The 19,730-nt window shown below is 37.4% G+C and overlaps 1 protein-coding gene across 1 annotated transcript in view; it reads right to left on the reverse strand.

The window, feature by feature from the left end:
* Esf1 (ESF1 nucleolar pre-rRNA processing protein homolog) overlaps positions 1 to 19,730 on the reverse strand; it is a 52,609-nt gene that overhangs the window by 25,294 nt on the left and 7,585 nt on the right. The window contains exons 4-9 of the mRNA XM_028883575.2: positions 16,733 to 16,846; positions 16,059 to 16,159; positions 15,258 to 15,410; positions 14,189 to 14,303; positions 11,783 to 11,930; positions 6,473 to 6,634 (exon numbers count right to left, since the gene is read on the reverse strand). Coding sequence (XP_028739408.1) covers positions 6,473 to 6,634; positions 11,783 to 11,930; positions 14,189 to 14,303; positions 15,258 to 15,410; positions 16,059 to 16,159; positions 16,733 to 16,846 — 793 coding nt within the window. The remainder of the gene's footprint in view (positions 1 to 6,472; positions 6,635 to 11,782; positions 11,931 to 14,188; positions 14,304 to 15,257; positions 15,411 to 16,058; positions 16,160 to 16,732; positions 16,847 to 19,730) is intronic.

Raw genomic sequence — 19,730 nt, forward strand, 5'->3', positions numbered from 1 at the left:
ATGAACAGGTTATATGTCTGTATTTAAGAATTATGCATACACACACATTTATGTAACAACAATTCATGCAAAAACAGGACATGAGAGACCAAGGCAGTGTATATGGGAGGGTTTGGAAGGAGGACAGGGAAGGGGAAAGTGATGTGACTGTATTATAACCTCAAGAAATAAAAAAATTAATAATAAAAAAATCCTAGATGTTATCATAAACACTAGAAAAACAGAAACCAAATGTATTATAATCAGCATAAAAAGTATCCCCAGTTTTCACTTTAATATTACTAAGGAAGAAAATATCTTTCAATAACCCAGGAAACTGAGAGACTGACAAGCAACTCTATAAAGAAAATGTTCTAGAAACACTTTTAGATTTTTTTTTTTTTTTTTTTTTTTTTTTGGTTTTTCGAGACAGGGTTTCTCTGTGTAGCTTTGCGCCTTTCCTGGAGCTCACTTGGTAGCCCAGGCTGGCCTCGAACTCACAGAGATCCGCCTGGCTTTGCCTCCCGAGTGCTGGGATTAAAGGCGTGCGCCACCACCGCCCGGCTCACTTTTAGATTTTTTAAAAATTATTTTTATTAAATTAATTAATGAAATTTATTTATTAAATTATTTATTTTTAATAGACATGTGCTTGTGGGCTTGTATCACATTTGGGCAGGAGCCCCTGGAGGCCAGAAAAGGGTGTCAGAGCCACAGGAACTGGAGTTACAGACAGTTGTGAGCTATCACATGGGTGTTGAAAACCGAACCCAGGTCCTCTGCAAGAACAGTAAGTGCTCGTAACTGCTGAACCATCTCTCTAGTTCCTGCTTCTATTTTTATTATACAGTCCACAAATGACTCAAATGTCATTTACACAGTATTAATTTCAGCTTACTACCTTACAAAGCTTTTATAGTCACCCTGTTACCTGGATGATTGAGTTTTAAAATTCTAATCACCTAACAGCTGTGTGACTCTGCAGTTACCATATAAACTTTCTTTTCCATTGTCAAACTAGGAGGCAGACTGCAAGTTCTTTTAGTTCATTTTTAAGCACAGGCTTTCCATTTGACTCTCCTCTCAACTCAACCCTTTTTCTTTTTGTCTTTTTTCAGCCCAAGGCTAGCTGTTTTGGGTATGACATTTGGAGCTTTTTTGCGTTTGTGGTTCTAAGGATCAAACTTGGGAACTCATTCAAGCTAGACAAGTACTCAGCCACTGAGTTACATCTCATCCTTTAACTTCCCCACAACCCCACTGTGGCACTAGGAACTTAACCCAGGGTCTTGCTAGACAAGTACTCTATTACTGAGTTATATTCCTGGCCTTCAATTCAAAATTTAAAATATCTGGCTTTTTAAAAAGTTATGAGCAAAAAATATCTTGTGAATGTATTTCAAATAATGAATACATTGGCAATAAACAGAAATAAAGAAATAGCCAAAAATTAATACTGAACAGGTTTTTGTTTTGTTTTTTCAAGACAGGGTTTCTCTGTGTAGCTTTGCTCCTTTCCTGGAACTCACTTGGTACCCCAGGCTGTCCTCGAACTCACAGAGATTCGCCTGGCTCTGCCTCCCGAGTGCTGGGATTAAAGGTGTGTGCCACCACCACCCAGCCTGAACAGGTTTTAAGATGTCTGAAAATGAAATGTTGGGATAAGGGCTACCTAACAAAATGAATGCACAACTGATTAAAACCATTTTGTTTCTGAATAAAGAATTAATAATTCAACAGTCATATATGATTGTCCCTGATCTCTGTGTAAGCTACTAGCGGAAGACAGCAACAGATCTGAGATTACAGGAAGACGGGAAAGGACAAAGCTAAAGAGCAGACGCTAGAGTAAAACTGGGACCCTGCTTTGAAAAGTGGAGGGAAGACAAGGTGGAGAGGAAGAGATGTATCCCTGCTCCATGGCCCAAGGCAGGAAGAAAGGGGAACTCTCTGCTGGATGAGACAGAGGGGCTTTTGCTTTTGCTTCTCTGGACTCCATTCCTCCTTCTCAAGAGTAAGGATCCCAATCCCAAGTGTTTCTAACAAGAAAGGCCCATGACATTCACAGCTTTACCACTGGTGTAGTCTTCAGAAGGAATCTCCTACATCCCATATTAATATCGAAATCTCTCACAAACCATCTCCAGTTTCACAATTATCAATCAAACCAGCAATGAACACTCAATTTCCAGTCTTCCTCAAAGACTGGCTTTTACTCATTAGCAGTCACACTCAGCTATTAACAAAATCCACTTTGTCTCCATTGGCACTAATTTGAGTCCCCCAACACATAGTGGCCTCACACACGATTGAGCCTGTATGATAATGAGTATTCAGAGATGGGTAATGCCTGGGGGTTGCTCACCAACCTAAGACAGAGCACCTGTGTGGCCTGGGCAGTCGTCTCTATCTCTATGATGGGTAAGGTGACCTGCTGACGTCCCAAGCAACCTAAGTCAGAAGCTCATTTTCTAGTAAAAAGGGGACCTGTAGAGTCCTGGCCCCCATTTTGGGTAACTGTTGCCTTGCTCGCTGACCTTGACCTTGATATCATCCCTGTGCTAATTCCCTGCCAGGCTCCACCCTCCTGAATGCTTAAGGGAAGTTCCTTGCCTGTGTATCCTGCATAATGGGCGTTAACAGCTTAGATGCAAGATTGTAAAACATTGGTAGCAAACTTCTGCCCTCCAGGGTTCTCCCACTGTGCTGTAAGCCTGTATTTAAAACCTCTCCCCCACTTCAATAAATGGCATTTGGAAATAAATAAATAAACAAATAAATAGAAGTGAACTGGTGAACTTTTCTCCCCCACAGTGTAGCCTTCTTGCTACTCATTGTCAATTCCAGTCCATGAGATGATCTCCTCCTTAATGTCCTCAACTTTCTTTTAAAAATCGATTTCCCTCTCCTTCCTCTCTCTCTGCTTAAGGCAGGCTTTCGCCCTGAATACTTTCAACTTTGAATATGTATGTTAACATCCCGTACCACCTACTATCTCCTTCTTATTCTAAGCACCATGCCTATTAATAGAATTATCAATATGTGAAAAGTTATGTTAGAGATATACTTAACTTATCTGTTTATTATAAATTGTCTAATGAGGCATATTCACTAATTAGATCATTAGATAATGCTAATTACAAGCATCACCTTATCTACCAAATTCAATAGTCAGACAGGAACTTTAGGAACAGTATATAGTAGAAGATACTACTTCACAAACACAAAAATAAGGAATTACAGCTCTTTCAAGAATCTTCTAATTAATGTTGCTACGTACCCTAGTTATGGTTGGTTTACTACATTTCCATAGGAACTAAGTATCAATAGAAGGAGTAGTTCATCTTAGTCAAGTTTGTGGACAATGTGTTTCCATCTGACTGGAGCCTGCTATCTATTTCCCTCTGGACTTTGATACATGGGCTTCTGTGGTTTACTCAAGTATAATATCATAGAAGACCACAGAAGAAAGTTCACAGTAACTGTTACCGAAAACCTACATTTCTTAAGGTAAAACTACCAAAATATACATGACATGAAATGTACCTTCACAAATGCCTCAAAAACTATTATTAGTCCTACTCTTCAAATGTGTAAACCAATGTTAAGAAAGAGTAGCTCAATTATCTCATATACTACATATAATATGTAAAAAGACCTCTTTCACTATTATACTCAAGTGCACACATAGGCATGCATATAACACGTGTTCACAGTAAAAATACCCTATTGGGAGCTTTCAAAAATACAGTTTAGGCTTGCAAGTTGGCTCAGTGGATAAAGATACTTGTCACCAGACATGACAACTGGAGTTTGATCCTAAGAAGCTACATGCTAGAAAGGAGAAAAATGATGCCTGCAAGTTGTTCTGTGACCTCCACATACACACATGCATGCGCGCGCGCGCGCGCGCGTACACACACACACACACACACACACACACACACACACACACACACAAAGTATTTTTCTTTTTTCTTTTTGGTTTTTCGATACAGGGTTTCTCTGTGTAGCTTTGCGCCTTTCCTGGAACTCACTTTGTAGACCCAGGCTGGCCTTGAACTCACAGGGATCTGCCTGCCTCTGCCTCCCGAGTGCTGGGATTAAAGGCGTGCGCCACCATTGCCCGGCAAGTATTTATATATATATCTATACATCTGTATAGAGCTTTTAAAACATTTTAAATCAAGGTGTTCAGTTCTCCAAGAAAACCAACTTTACTCAATTCAGTAACATGTGAAAAGTACATAGCTAATAGTGATGATTCCAGGACACCGGCACTCTTACTACTGAAGGCACTATAAACTGATGTTAACATTTCCGGAAAGAAATCTGACGGCAACCTCAAGACACAGAAAGTGCCCATACTCCTTCCTAGCATTTCTATTTGGGGAAGCTATTCTATAAAAAAACCTATAGGTTATTTATAACATCTTAGACACCTGGCACCCGAGCTTTATTTACCCTTTGAGGTTTTGTCCGTGGTAGTTTTACCAGCGTGCGAGAGGACCACGGGCTGCTCCAGAGCATATGTGACAGTTGTTGTATGAAGAGGAAGTCACATATCTGACTACTGCACTAAGCCTGAATGCCAGCATCTGCTTCTCACTGTGGCTAGCTGCTCTTCACTGGTCTTCTAGAAGGGTGGGGAATGTTGTTAAAAATAAGTTTCTTAAATTAAAAGGCCCTAAAAGAGCAAGCCAAAGTGAAGAGCCCTTTGAAAGGACTGATACTTGTAGCTTTGAAAAATGTTGTTTCTTTCCAATGCTGTAAGTCTACTGCAGTGATAGATCAGAAATATGGTTAAGCATTTGACAACAGAAAAATTGGCAAGTGGAACCAGAACTTACCTAAGCTATAGCTGAGTCAGGGTAGTAGAACTATGTATTGTTTCATGTCATTATTCAAGAAAAAAAAAATAATTTGACATCTGTTACATGGCCTTTACTTAGTCATTTAGAGATGATTTTAAGTATAAAAGATGATGTGTATAAGTTATCTGCAAATAACAGGCCATGATTTTGCACCTGTAGGAGATCCTGGAATGAATTCATCAAAAACAGTAAGAAATGATCATATACAAACAGCAGTAATCCATAAACATCGCTGTTTACAACTATTGGGATGTGAGTGAGTGTAAATGTATATTGTAGATGACAATTCCTGTATATGCTAGCTTTTATCTATCTTTACGTTTGGCATTTTAAAATTTTCAGTATACTACTCTATTAGACCACATTTCTTTAACTATAGCAAAACTGAGATGGAACACTCAATAGCATATATTTTGTATTAGTGAAACCTCATGAATTAGTAAACAGTAAGGGCCAGGCAATGATAGTGCATGCCTTTAATTCCCAACACCCAGGAAGAGGAGGCAGGTGGATCTCTGTAAGTTCAAGGCTAGCCTTATCTACAAAGTCAGGAGAGCCAGAGCTGTTACACAGAGAAACCCCATCTGGGGGGGGAGGGGCAAGGAGGAGAAAAAAGAAAGGAAAGAAGAAAACAGTAAGGCTACAGGAAAAGGGATCACTTGAGAATTATAATGTTTTTTGTTTTTGTTTTTTGTTTTTTTTTTTAAGAATTATAATAACTAGAAAACATGATACTTGGTTTCAATGTTCTATATTCTAAATTGAGGATCAAACTTAGGAAAGGTCTATTTTATAACTGAACAGGAATAATCTGTAGTTAGTAAAACCAAGAAACTAAGACAAATGTAAGCTGGAAAGTGTATAACCACCCCCACCCCCACCCCGCTCCTGGCCTCCCCAAAGGATCTATGGGAAGAGGAGTTAGAACAATTGTAAGAGCCAGAGGGGATGACTCCAGAGAAACTCCAGCATGCCCAGGCACAACAGGACTGACACACACAGGAGTTTGCAGAGACTGGATGGCATGTGCAAGACCTGCACGGGTTCACATCAGAGAAAATGAGAAGGGGAAGTAGACACAGTCCTATCCCTAATCAAGAAGATATTTGCAATTGACACCTACTAGGAGAGGGAAAATCAGTTTGGCTAGATCACTTCATGCTAGTGCAGGCCCCCTGCTCAGAAGTAGTCGGCCAGGACAAAACAGATGCCATGGTTTGTTTTCCATTTTGTGCATTGTTTCATTTTTTTTGGGTCATACATGTTTTCTTTTTAGTTTGTTTTGATTTTCTTTTCTTTTCCTTTTTTTAACTAATTGTTTTTCTTTCCTTTTTCTGAGAAAGAACATGAAGCTAAATGGGTAGGGAGGTGGGGAAGATTTGGGAGGAGTAGGGAGAAGGGAAAGAATATAATGAAAACATATGAGAAAATTTAAAATAAAAAAGGAAAAAGAGCATAAAACATTAATTCTGAGGTGAATTAAATACCATTTCCTTACCAATACATTTCTGGAAAATAGAACTTATAAAAAAATTATGCTTCTAAAGAAGCATTAGCATCTTTGTAATTACATCTAAATGCATTCAGAAGAAAACTTTTACTTAATATCTAATTCTTACCTGGAACCCACTTGATTTCCATTTCCATATCATTTTCTTTTCCTTTTCTTTCTTTTTCTTGAATAAATTGCAAAAGCTGTCTATATTTAGCAATTTGTTCTTCATCATCCTTTTGATTTTTCTTTGTTTTTCCATCTTCTCCTACACTGACTCCATCCTCATCTAAATAAAACAAAACAAAAACGAAATTAATCAATGTCATTTGACAGAGAGAAACAATTACCTTCCAACTTCAGTGTTTAGGTCTCATGGTCTCTTCAGTACATGGCTAAAAACTGTTGTCAAAGAAATACTGCAATCACAGAACATTAAATCAGACTTCAACTTGTGAATATGAAAACAAATACTTTGGTCTTGCACTCAGTAAAACTCAGAGACAATGAAGTTTAATAATAGCATTGTCAGAGTACTACACAATAATCCCTTCTATGCAACCTGCAAGAGCACTAAGTTTGACATTTTAGTCCCCTCTAAATGTTCTGTTCAATAAATGGAGTCTGAATGCTGCTGGTGTGAATCTGACACATGGGATTAGCTTCTCAGGCCACACAGAAGAGGAAAGGAAGTTGTTTAGAATGTAAACCCGAGCCTATGAAGTCCTTCCATTTGATTGTGAATAAGCACACATACTCTTAGAATATTGTTCATCAATCAATGATAAAGACAAAAAGACTATGAGCTAATTCAACTACTTTCACTATGGGAGAAGATGATTGATATTTCTGAATTCTAGTTTCACAAAAAATTTAAATGCAAAGAAACAGTATAAAACCCCTGGGCAACAAACATCAGAGAAAATCAAACCATAAAGTTGTTTTTTTACAGTTTCATTGTAAATTCTTCAAGTCAGTAACATAAATAAGAAATCTGGGTTTTAATGTAAAACACACAAACTTATCAAATTCATTAAACATTGCCAGTGGAGGAATGTTTGGAAGCGATACAGTGATATTCCTGTTTTTGTAACTTATGGTCATCAAAACTGTGATAAAAGCATGGAGCTGTAAAACATCAGTGTTAACACCTTGTTCTTAAATCTCTTAAAAAAAAGTGATTTTCGAAAGAAAAAAAAGTTGGTTAAGCAAATATTTAAAAGTTATTTTTCTCTCTAAGTGAATAAAAACGGCTGTGGGCATTCTTTCCATCATCCTATCACACTTTTATATTTTCACTCAAACAGCTGAAGCTCATTTTTTTTGCTGTTTGTGCTTTGTGCCACAATAATAATGTTGGATGGAATTTTGTCATGTATCCCGTAATTCAATGGATAAAACATGAGGAACACATTAAGAAAATGGCAATGTATTTCATTCTATTAAAAGCTTACTTCTGAAAACATAATTAGAAGCAAGCTCCTTCCAGGTTGAAATTTTAGTGGTAAGTCTCTGATGGCTTACTTTAAATTGATTTTTTCCAGTACTAAAATTGTACTTTCTGAAGCTCTAAAATGTGGGATAACTCATGTAGGTCTGTTTTCCTAATTCAAGGACAATATTATGAATGCCTTAATAGTACATAAGATTTTTAAAAATAAATTCAAACAGTGAGCTACTCTATAAACAACTATCAGGAACATTTAGTATTCAAATATACTAGTCAGAGGCACTAAATTACAGATTAAGGTGTGTTTGTAATCAATTAAAATACTGAAGAAAAAGGAATGCTTTTGAAAAAAATCATAATTACTATATTTCAAACTGAAAGAAATTAATCTTTAGTTTTAAGAATTAAAATTAAAATACCTGATACAAGGTACTATGCTAAATACTTTATATACATCATTTCTATCTATGAGCCAGGTATTATTATAATTCTTGTTTCACAGCTACACAAAAAAAGGAACAGGGCATTAAGAAAACTTGATCTGTGTGTTCACTATGTGGTTAAGTCCAGATTTGAAACCAGCAGGGTCTAAGTTTGTTTTCTGTGTTGTTTTTTTTCCCCCTATTTTACAACCCTAACGGTTCAACATGGGGTTTTATGAAGCTTGGCAAACACTATACCATTGAGCTATAGCCCCAATGAGTCTAACATAATAAATATATTGGAATATTAATGCTTACCAATAACATTAGGTGTCCTATTGTTAACAATATTGCTTTAAAATTTAAATGGGGTTAGGTGGGTGGAGAGATGGCTCAGCGCGTAAGAGCACTGGCTGCTCTTCTAAAGGACCTGGGTTCATTCAATTCCCTGTGCCCACAGGCAGCTTACCAACCATCCATAACTCAAGTCCCAGGGGGATCTGACACCCTCTTCTGGCCTTTACCAGCACCAGGGGTATTCAAACAGCACACAGACATACAGGTGAAACACCCATATAAGTAAAATAAAATAATTCCAGGATGAGTGCAATGGCTCAGAGAAGAAAGATGCCTGCTGTCAAGTCTGCTGACATGATTTTGATCCCCAGGACCCATACTGTAGGAAGAAACAACTGATTCTTACAAGTTGTCCTCTGATTTCCACATGCAACACACACACACACACACACACAAAACAATAAAATTTAGTTCCATTTTCCAAAGCCATTTGAAAAACATGGACCTAGTGTTCCCCAATGGACATGGAATATTATTTTCCCCTGTATTTTAGAACTATAGCAAAGGAAAATTATCGAGAATTATCAGAAAAGCACATAATATCCACATAAGCAAATAAATTTACCTTTCCCATACTTATGGTAGACGAAGACAAAATTCATTCTTCTTATTTACAGGGGAAAGATACAAAAGGTCTATGAGAAGGCTATGCCATGTACACTAAGAAATAAAACATTCAAATTCATGAGGAAGATTAACAAGTACCAGTCACTGAGACCTTAAAATGTAAAGTCTTTCATAACCAATATGCACCACTGTAAATTACATACGTTCTTTTTTTTTTTTTTTTTTTTTTTTGGTTTTTCGAGACAGGGTTTCTCTGTGTAGCTTTGCGCCTTTCCTGGGATTCACTTGGTAGCCCAGGCTGGCCTCGAACTCACAGAGATCCGCCTGGCTCTGCCTCCCAAGTGCTGGGATTAAAGGTGTGCGCCACCACCGCCCGGCTTACATACGTTCTTTATTAAGCTTTCATTACATTTATTTATTGGGTGAATGCATGTGCCATGAGAACTTTGAGGAGTTGGTTCTCTTCTACTATGTGGGTGGGTTCTAGGGATCAAACTCAGACCATTGGGCTTGGCAACACCTACTCAACCATCTCACTAGCTGGAAAACTATACATTTTCAAAGAGGATGAAACACTTCAGCAATTACTTGATTTTATCAATATATAATGTATACAAAGCTAGGAAGTGCTCAGAAATAATATAAAACAACCCCCATTGAGACTCTGGCAACTGTCAGGCCTACGAGGCAGGGCCAGGGGAGGCGCCTGGAGACCTGAGAGTTGGATGGGTCAGCGCTCTCTCTGTGCCGGGATGCTGAACGGTGAAGGTGGACTGTGCAGAGCTCCGGAGAACACCGCTGGATTGCGATACACCTTCCCCAGACCCTGCGACCTACCTTTCACTTAATTTGTGAGTTACGCCATTAAATAAATATCCTTTTAACTACATGGAGTGGCCAAAATAATTTCTCCAATATCTGGTGCCCAACGTGGGGCACGAACCCACGACCCTGAGATTAAGAGTCTCATGCTCTACCGACTGAGCACTTCCTAGTTCCTGATCCACAGCTGTGAACTCAATTGGAAGACTATTAAGAATCAAAAGGACACAAGTGAAAATCCACAAGAGGAGGAGTTCAACTAGTTCCCTGGAATTAAGCAGAGATCCAGAGGGAGTACCAGACAAATATCAAACTACCAAAAAGTGCATTGATGATGTGACAAATAGGCACACAGGACCGCTAGAAGTGAAGTTGATAACAACCAAGATAAAGAATTCAGTGGGTTGGTATATTAGTAGAATGAACACTGCTGAAAAGATACTTTCAAACTAGAAAATGTGTAAACAGAAGGAAATATCCAGAATGAAGTACAGGGGGAAATGATAAAAATGTAAGAGAATGTATTGGGGATTTAGCTCAGTGGTAGAGTGCTTGCCTAGTACACACAAAGCCCTAAATCAAAAACATCTAAAGAGAGAAGATACAGTGGAAAGATTTAATGCATACTTAAATAGAGTTCTAGAAGAACAGGAGAAAAATCAAATGACTGAGAACATCAATACTGAAAAAAGATACCACTGTGAATTAAATGGACCCCAAAAAATCCCAAGCTCAATACATATATATATATATATATATATATATATAAAAAATCCACTCTTAGAATAAAGAAAATCTCCAGATAACTTTCATAAACACCAATCAAGTCAGAAGTCAATGAGGTGTTATTATCAGTGTGGATACAGGGAAGCCTTTGGAAATCCAATTTTAGAATCCTTTGCAAGCAAAAGCAAAATTTTCTGGGGTCTTTTCACACAAACCATGTATCAGGAGAGTTTTGACAGTAGCTGGTTCTTAGTGAAAGGATTTCTTAAATAAATACTTAAAGTTGAAGGAAAGAGATTTAGAAAGAGCAACGGAAGCCAGGGAAATGTAAAACAAGGGCAGTACAAGACAGTGTTACACAATCAAGTACAAAAGTTATTTAGGATTACTATAGTGGGGTTGGGGATGTATCTCAGTTAGTTGAGTCCTTGCCTAGCATTTACAGTAACCTGAGTTCAGTCCCTAGCACAGCAAAAACTGGATGTGATGGCCCATGCCTATAATCTAATCACAGACCTTGGGAGGCAGAGGCAGGTGGATCTCTGTGATCTGTGACTTTAAGATAAGCCTAGTCTACATAGAAAGATTGTCTCAAAACTAATTAAGGTGTGTGGGGAGAAACAGTATTTTAGATGTTTACAAGTCTAACAGGCTAGGCATTTTTACTAAGCCAGAGTTTAAATAAATTTTGTGGCTATAGAAAATTAGCCTAGTAAAGTATTTAGGATTTAAAAAATTTTTTATTTATCTTAACTATTTGTGTGTGTGTGTGTGTGTGTGTGTGTGTGTGTGTGTGTGCAGGAAGGTGGACATGACTATGCCAAAGCACGCATGTGATGGTCAGAGGACAACTTTTGGTGAGTCAGTTCTCTTTCTAACTTGGGTTCCAGGGATTAAAGTCAAGTCATCAGGTTTGTACAGCAAGTGCTTTCATCCAATGAGCATCTTGCCAATCCTTCAAACATGTATCTATGCATATACACGCATATAATTCTATGCATATAAGTATGCTATGCAGTCAGTTTGGGGATCTTTTTAAGTTTTGCCCAAGACACAGTTCCATTAACCACCCAATAAAAGGATTAGCAAATACCTTGCGGTGCTTCTTCTTCTTCCTCCTCATCCTCACTGGAGGAAGCTAAGTAGGCCTGGAAGTCCATGTCCAAAAGCTCCTCCTTTTTAAACTTTCTGTTAAGTGTTGTGATTCTTTCATGATCAGTCTCATCCCAAGTAATCTCCACCTTGAACCAAAGAATGAAAATTAAACACCACACAGAAGCCCAAAGGGAAACTCATACTTACTGAAGTACACTGTTAACTTAGATGTTTAGTATTAAGCTAAAAAGCATACTAGGCATGGTGGTGCATACCTTTAATCCCAGAGGTATTTGAAAGCAGAGTGTGAGGCCTGCATGGTCTACATGACAGTTCCTGGCCAGCCAAAGCTACATAGTGAGACTGCCCCCATCCTCCCCCACCAAAAGTTACAATGCACATAAAAAGTTCAGACATGGACATATTAAAAAAAAAATACATGAATGGCAGGATTAAATAAATGGTATCCTATTTGTGGACAGAGAATCATGTATGTCCACTTTTACTTTCCCCCTAATTCTCAGCTACATGAATGATTTTCCATTACCTAATATATTATTAAACAGATTAACTATGATAGAAAAAAAAGAAATATGTTAGAAAAAGTTAATACTATTATAAACCAGTGAGAACATGATTTTCTTCTAGAGAACTAAAATGACAGTTGAGCGATAGACTACATGAAATCTATTAATAAAGCAACATAATCTCAAAAGGTGCCATTTTCCTAAAAAGATTGAGTCACTGATGACAAAGGCTTTCATGATCATAAGTACAGCACAGCTGGACAGCAAGTAAGTTCATTGATAATATGACTGAGGGAGACTGGCTCCTGTCCTATATTCTCAACCTTCCTAATGCTGTGACCCTGTAACACAGTTCCTTGTGTTGTGGTGACCACAACCATAAAATTATTCTCACTGCTACTTCGTAACTGTAATGTTGCTACTGTTATGAACTGTAATGTAAATATCTGTGTTTTCCAATGGTCTTAGGGAAACTGGTAAAAGAGTTGTTCAAAGGAGTTGCAAACCACTGCTTTATTCAGTACCTTGTGAAAGGTTCCTTCTGAAAGGGTTTTATGTTTATAGCACAATAAATTCAAGTCCTTGCTTTTTCTGTTCAGTCCAATTTCTCCACATTAAAACAACAAGCTAAGTACTAATTAACCACGAAATCCTTAAAATATCCTTGCTCCTCTCTTAGACGGTCTAGCCCGTCACAGGACTGGCTACTCGGAAAACTGTCTGTGTTGATAATGACCAAATGGCTGCTGTAAGGAAAACAGGTATTGGTGATACAGATCAGGATGCAGAATCTCCAGATGAGCTGGCTACACATGCTGCCTACTGTAAGTGCTTAAGTGTTGAAAATAACATGATGTGGCTCTTTCTTTTAGAATTCACTTACTCTGGGGTCTTACTATACTTTGTAACTAATCAATACCAGAATACCCTCTCACAGCACAGCATGAAGCAGATATCTGACACCAGCTTTCTTGGACAAGCACAACAGTCTATCACACAGTTTGCTGTAGGCAGAGATTTAGGGTAAAAGAGAAGCCATTAGGTATGTAACAAACTACTGTAACACACAGAAATGTGGCTACTTGTTATTAATATGAAAACTAGTAGTACTGAATTATTCTACTTCTGTTGTTTACAAAACTTTTGAAATCACATCTGCAGAAAAATGTGCTCCTATTTCAAATGGTCAACAATTCTGTGTAGCTGTCATTTGAAGTAAAGCTATGTCCTTCCTATTCCCTAGGATCTTAATAACTGACACACTGCCTATTAAAAGAATCTAAGATAAAACTCTGGACTTCCATATGTGCTAGATAAATGTTCTACCACTGAAATACATCCTTGGGTACAAAGAATCTAGTTCAAAGTATATGGGTAAAATAATAGAGGGAAACAAACAAAGAACATAAAACAGCAGACTGACTCAGGCTTAAAGACAAAAAGACACTCTGAAAAATATGTTCAAACATTATAGTATCCTATGCACAAACATTCAGAATACCATCTAAAAGCAAGAGTCTAGGTATACATTTAATTTTTCTTTCTTTTTTTAAATACAGGGTCTCATGTATCTAAGGCTGACTTTTGAGTTCCTGGTACCCCTGCTCAACTTCCCACGTGCTGGGACTACAGGCATGTGTCACCATGCTTGGCTCATCTACACATTTTTAAGAGTTAAGAAATACCATTGAGGAGCTGGAGAAATGGCTTAGCAGTTAAGTGCACTGGCTGCTCTTCCAGAGGACCTGGGTTAAATTCCCAGCACCCACATGGCAGTTCACAACTGTCTGTAACTCCCAGTTCCAGGGGATCTGACACCCCCACACAGAATATATACAGGCAAAACATCAGTGTACATCAAATAAATAAACAAATACCGTTGATGTTCCCATTGCAGCAGATGTGAAATACTTTGGTTTATATGCTGTTAGATCAACTTCTAAGGCCACATCCTTGGGCTCATCATCAAAAGTAATATCATCTGGTATAAACCTAAAAAAAAAAAAAAAAAAAAAAGCAGTTAATACCAGCATCTAGATTTTCTAATTAGTTATAGTTTATATACTATACAAAAATTTCTATAGAAAACAAATGTAAAAATTTCTAAAAGGCCAGAAACAATCTTGGCACATCTTTGAAATCTGTAAACTATAAATCTAAAATTTCATTAAGTTTGAGAGAATTCTATATAGAGACTTTGCATTAGGAACTAGTTAATATAAACTAGCTTCCAAAGACCCAATGCAATAACACAGTCATTGACTCACTTTAAGTTCAAAGATCAAACAGAATTAATACTGGGTAAGTGGTCTCAATTCATAGCACATAATCATGAAAAGTCATTGAAAATAAAGAAAAATTTAAGGCTGATTAAGAATAATCTTAGCCAAAAATTTCATTTCACAAATAACTATTCCTTACAGGTAAATCAGCCATGGTGACTGACAATTTTTAGGTATCAGGCTAGGGAATGTGGGATGAAAAGTAGAGGTAAATATCTGATTATTATAACCATGTTTTTATAATTTACACAGGAGATTATTTCCACATACATATAAAATGCATCTACTATATATTGTATCAAGAATTATTGGGAGAGGTGGTGGAGAGATGGCTTAGCAGTTAAAAACACCTGCTGGCTCATGCAGAGGATCTAGGTTTGAATTCTAGCACCCACCTGGCGGCTCACAACCATGTGCAACTCCAATTCTAGGGGTCTCATGCACATGAAGTAAAAATAAATAAATCTTAAAAATGTTTTTTGAAAGAATTATTATTTCAAGGACATAAATAATAAAATGGTTTTTAAATTACTTTTTCTTCAATTATTATTAGCTTTTTCTTGTTAATTTATAGAATGTAAGCGAGTACTGCTCATTCAAATATTACTGCATTATGATCTTGCTATATTGTAGGATTCAGTGGTTAAGACATGAACTGAATTACCTTAGGTCTATGAAAGAACAACTGCTTTCAAATTCCAGGCCATCACAGTCTTCATAAATCTTACTTGCAGTTTCTGGAGAATCACATTCCACTACTGCATAATAGTATTTCAATCGTTTAAACTGATAGTCTCTTAGCTTCTCTCTAGAGGACCTAATGGGGAAAAACTAAATCCAACATATGTACACAAGAACATAGAAACCTCTCCATTACAAGGTCAGAAAACAACTTTTTCAAAAGCTGGTTTTCTCTTTCTACCATGTGGGTTCTGGGGATTGAATTCAGATCCCTAGGTTGTCAGACTAGAGGGTAAGCACCTTTACCCATAGCTATCTCACTGGCCAGCATCTGAACTTGAAAAGTTTAATTTCACTTAACTATCCTCTGTTCCTCTGCCACTTTCGTTACCATCCAGTTAACCACCGTTTTTATTAAGTGCACATGCAGCTCCACCTAGTGGTTTACAACTACTTAAGTTGTTTTCTGTAACATAAAACCATGTTTTATTCCTTTATTTTTCTATTTAACACTCAAAAATATAATATGAAGATAAAAACAACACTAATTCACAGCAATGAAGATAATTATGAACTGTTTTTTTTCAAATACTGCAATCATTATTTCCAAGCATACACACAAAATGCTGGCATAATGAGCCGCCAACTATAGTCAGTTATCAAGCTGTCTGAATCCTAACTGTTAGTATTAAGTGCAAACTTCAGTCCTATTAAGGTAATAGAATTCCGAGTGAAGTACGTGACTTTACTAGGATTAGTTTTATATTCTAGAGTGACTTAGTACCAGTCTTTCTCGGGGGCATCCTCAGGAATACTCAGTAACTCTACTGGTCCTTGAACTTGCTCTTCCTTCATCCTCTCCTTTCCAAACTCCGAAGGATATATCTGAACACAAAAAATAAGACTGATATAATCCATACATTCTTTCTTATAGAATATGAAGACCTGTCAAAACTAAGATGTCAAGAGTCAGCACTAGGCTCAAAAACAACAACTCATTTCAAACTCACTGCAGGAAAGCAAAACTCATTTCTAACTTCATGAAGATAAAGCATACTGAAGAGTTTTCTCTATGTAATAATTTTGGCCAGAGTATAACAGATAGGGTGGGGACAAAACCAAAGCACCATGAACAACAACCCGCACTCCATCTCCAGAACCCATGTCAGAGGAAATAATCTACTTTTGAAAGGGGTTCTCTAACTTCATACACACATGCGTGCATACACACAAAACTAAAATTTAAAGCAAAAAAAAAAAAAAAAAAAAAAAAAAAGATTTGCTTTTCCCTTCTTACTACCTGTTAATTAAGTTTCATACTCAAATGTATTGGACAATCTCCAGATCAATAAAATATTTTTTAGAAGAGGAAAATTAAAGCAGTTTAATTAGAAACAAAGTCAGATTTAAGTTATAACACCTAGAAATACTTACTTTAAATAAAATCAATTTTCTCACCTTTACAGAAAATACAACTCCGCCTTTGGGCTTAAATGAATTGAACAAAGCCAGCAAATCTTTTGCCTTTAATCTATCCCAGTCCATGTTGCAAACTGCTAGTCGGTGTGTAATCTGAGAAAGTTAAAGTATTATTAATTATTATAGAATCTGTTTTTTTTTTTTTTTTTTTTGAGACAGGGTTTCACTATGTAATCTAGGGCTGTCCTGGAATTTACTATACAGTCCAGGCTGGCCTTGAACTCACAGAGATCTACCTGCTTCTGCCTCCCAAGTGCTGGGATCTGTATCATTTTCAATGGTTGAAAAAAGAAAGATAAACAATGTAGTATAATCTTTCTCCAGTTCTGAAATCATCTGTGTTATTTAACTGATTTAACATGCAGAGGGAGCGTCATGTGGGGCAAACAATAGGAAAACCACAAGAGATAAGCACTATCTCTAAATTGGTTTTTGGAGTTCTTGAACCAGGGTGTGATCACAAACTGATGTTTTAACCACAACAGTTTTAAAGATAGTTTATCACCTGTTCGGAGTGAGGAAATGGGTTACTCCAGAGCATTTCTTATGGTGCAATAAGAACATAAATACAAACTCCTAGCAAAAAAGCCTAAAGCTGCTTTTATGTATTTTAAATGACTTATGTAGAAATTCTTCCTGAGCAGGACGGCACACATACCTGAGATCCCAGCACTCCAGAGGGAGGCAGAAGAAGCAGGACCACAGTAGGCTCAAGGCCAGCCAAGTATTCACAGAAAGGTTCTGTCTCAAAAGGCCTTTGACAAAGATCAACATAAATTCATGATACAATTCCTAAAGAAATTAGGAATAGGAGGAACACTTCTCAACATAAAAAGTCTATAGACGACAAATGTATATCCAACATTATACTAAACAGGGAAAATTGAAAAGCATGTCTTCTAAAATCAGGCAGGAGATAATGGTGTCCAGTTTCTCTACTCTGATTCAAAATAGTACTTAAGCCAGAGGTTGTCAACCTGTGTGTCGCTACCCCTTGGGCAACCCTCGATTTCCAAAAATACTTACATTACAATTTATAACAGTAGCAAAATTACAGTTAAGAAGTAGCAGTGATAATAATTTTATGGTTGGGGTCACCACAACAAGAGGAACTGAATTAAAGGGTCACAGCATTAGGATAGTTGAGAACCACTGACTTAAGGGATACATACAGGAAAAGAAGTCAAACATCCCTATTTTCAACATAATCACATAATTGAAAGTTTCTAAAGGCTCTCCATGGACATTCCTGGACCTTCCACTCTATCTCCTAGAATGTTCTCCAAGACTTGGAGGGTGTGTGTGTGTGTGAGATAAATGTCCCTTTATACCTGAGCAATCAAGTCACTTATTCTTTGTAACTGCTGCTGCTCCTTGTAAAAAGGAGCTTCTCTGACTAAGCTGACAGCAGCACTCATTTCTGGGAATAAACTTAGTAACTTGGAGACAATTCAGCAGGCACATCATGTACATTTAGCAAAGCTGTAGCTTTCTCCTTAGGGCCTATGACCCAACAGGAAGTAGACTAGTGGGCGTGGGGAGAGGATGAGAGTGGATAATCATAGGAATGAATGATCAAAATACATTATGTACATGTATGAACATGTATGTCATAATGAACCCATTATTATGTATAATTAACATATGCTCACTAAACACATTAAAAAACAAAGACAAAAACAAAACAGAAACCTACTCAGGTGACGGGAATGATGGCTCAGTTCATATTGTTTTCTGAACAAGCAGGAGACCTGAGTTCAGATCCCAGAACCCAAATTAAAATTTGAAAGTTGAATATGCCTATAACACAGTATGTGGGAGGCAGGGACAGGAGTATTCCTCAGGCTGCTAAGCAGTCAGTTTAGCTGAATTAGTGAGCTCTGTCTTCAGTGAGACCTGACTTACAAATAAGGGGGAGCTGGAAAGGGTGGCACACACCTTTAATCCTAGTACTCGGGAGACAGAGGCAGGTGGGTCTCTGTAAGTTCAAGGCTAGCTTGGTCTGCACAGTGGGTTCCAGGACAGCCAGGGATGTTAAACCCAGTCTCAAAAAACCAAAAATCAAAAACTAATTAAAACAAACAAACAAAAAACAAAAAGCCCACCCCAAACCAAACCAATTCAACCAAATAAGGTGGGGAACAATTGAGGAAGACACCTGATGTCTGCCTATGCAGCCCCCAACACCACAAACGCAAATAAAAAAGGAAAAAATAAAAATGAAATTATGACCTTTGCAGAAAAAAGGATGGTATTAGAAACTGTGTTAAATGAGATATACCAGTCTCAAAAAACATATACTTCATGTTTTCTTTTTTGCTAGGTTTTTACTTTTTGATATGTGTGTGTGTGTGTGTGTGTGTGTGTGTGTGTGTGTGTTACATACAGAAGCTGGAGGTTGACACTCTTGTGTCTTCTTTGATCACTCTGTATGTTGTTGTTATTATTATTATTATTATTATTATTATTATTATTAAAGAAGACAGGGTCTGACTATGTAGTTCTAGCTGTCCTGGAACTTACTATATAGATCAGGCTGGCCTCAAACTCAGAGATTTACCTGCCTCTGCCTCCTAAATCCTGGGATTAAATTGTGCCACTACACCTTGGCTCCACGTTATTTTTTTTTTAAAGACAGGGTCTCTTACCAAATCTGAAGCTTACTGGTTGGTTAGACTGGCTGGCCATTAGCCTTTAGGATCCTACTATTTTTGTGTCACTGAAACTTAGGTCCTTATAAACATAAGCACTTTATGGATGGAACCATCTCCCTAGCCTGCTAAATCCAGATTTAAATTTGTGTGTATATACATCATGAAACTAGAAAAGGTCCATGACAGTGGAGGAAGAGATCTTAAGGGAGTTGGGGAAAAGATAATGAAGGAATACATGTGCAGAAGGGGGAACTATTTGGGGTGAGGCAATGGATGAGTAAGAGCAGGGCAGAAAGGATGGAGAGGGCAGAATGGAAAGAAGA

This window comes from Peromyscus leucopus, chromosome 4 (genome assembly GCF_004664715.2).
Source record: "Peromyscus leucopus breed LL Stock chromosome 4, UCI_PerLeu_2.1, whole genome shotgun sequence".
Classification (NCBI taxonomy): domain Eukaryota; kingdom Metazoa; phylum Chordata; class Mammalia; order Rodentia; family Cricetidae; genus Peromyscus; species Peromyscus leucopus.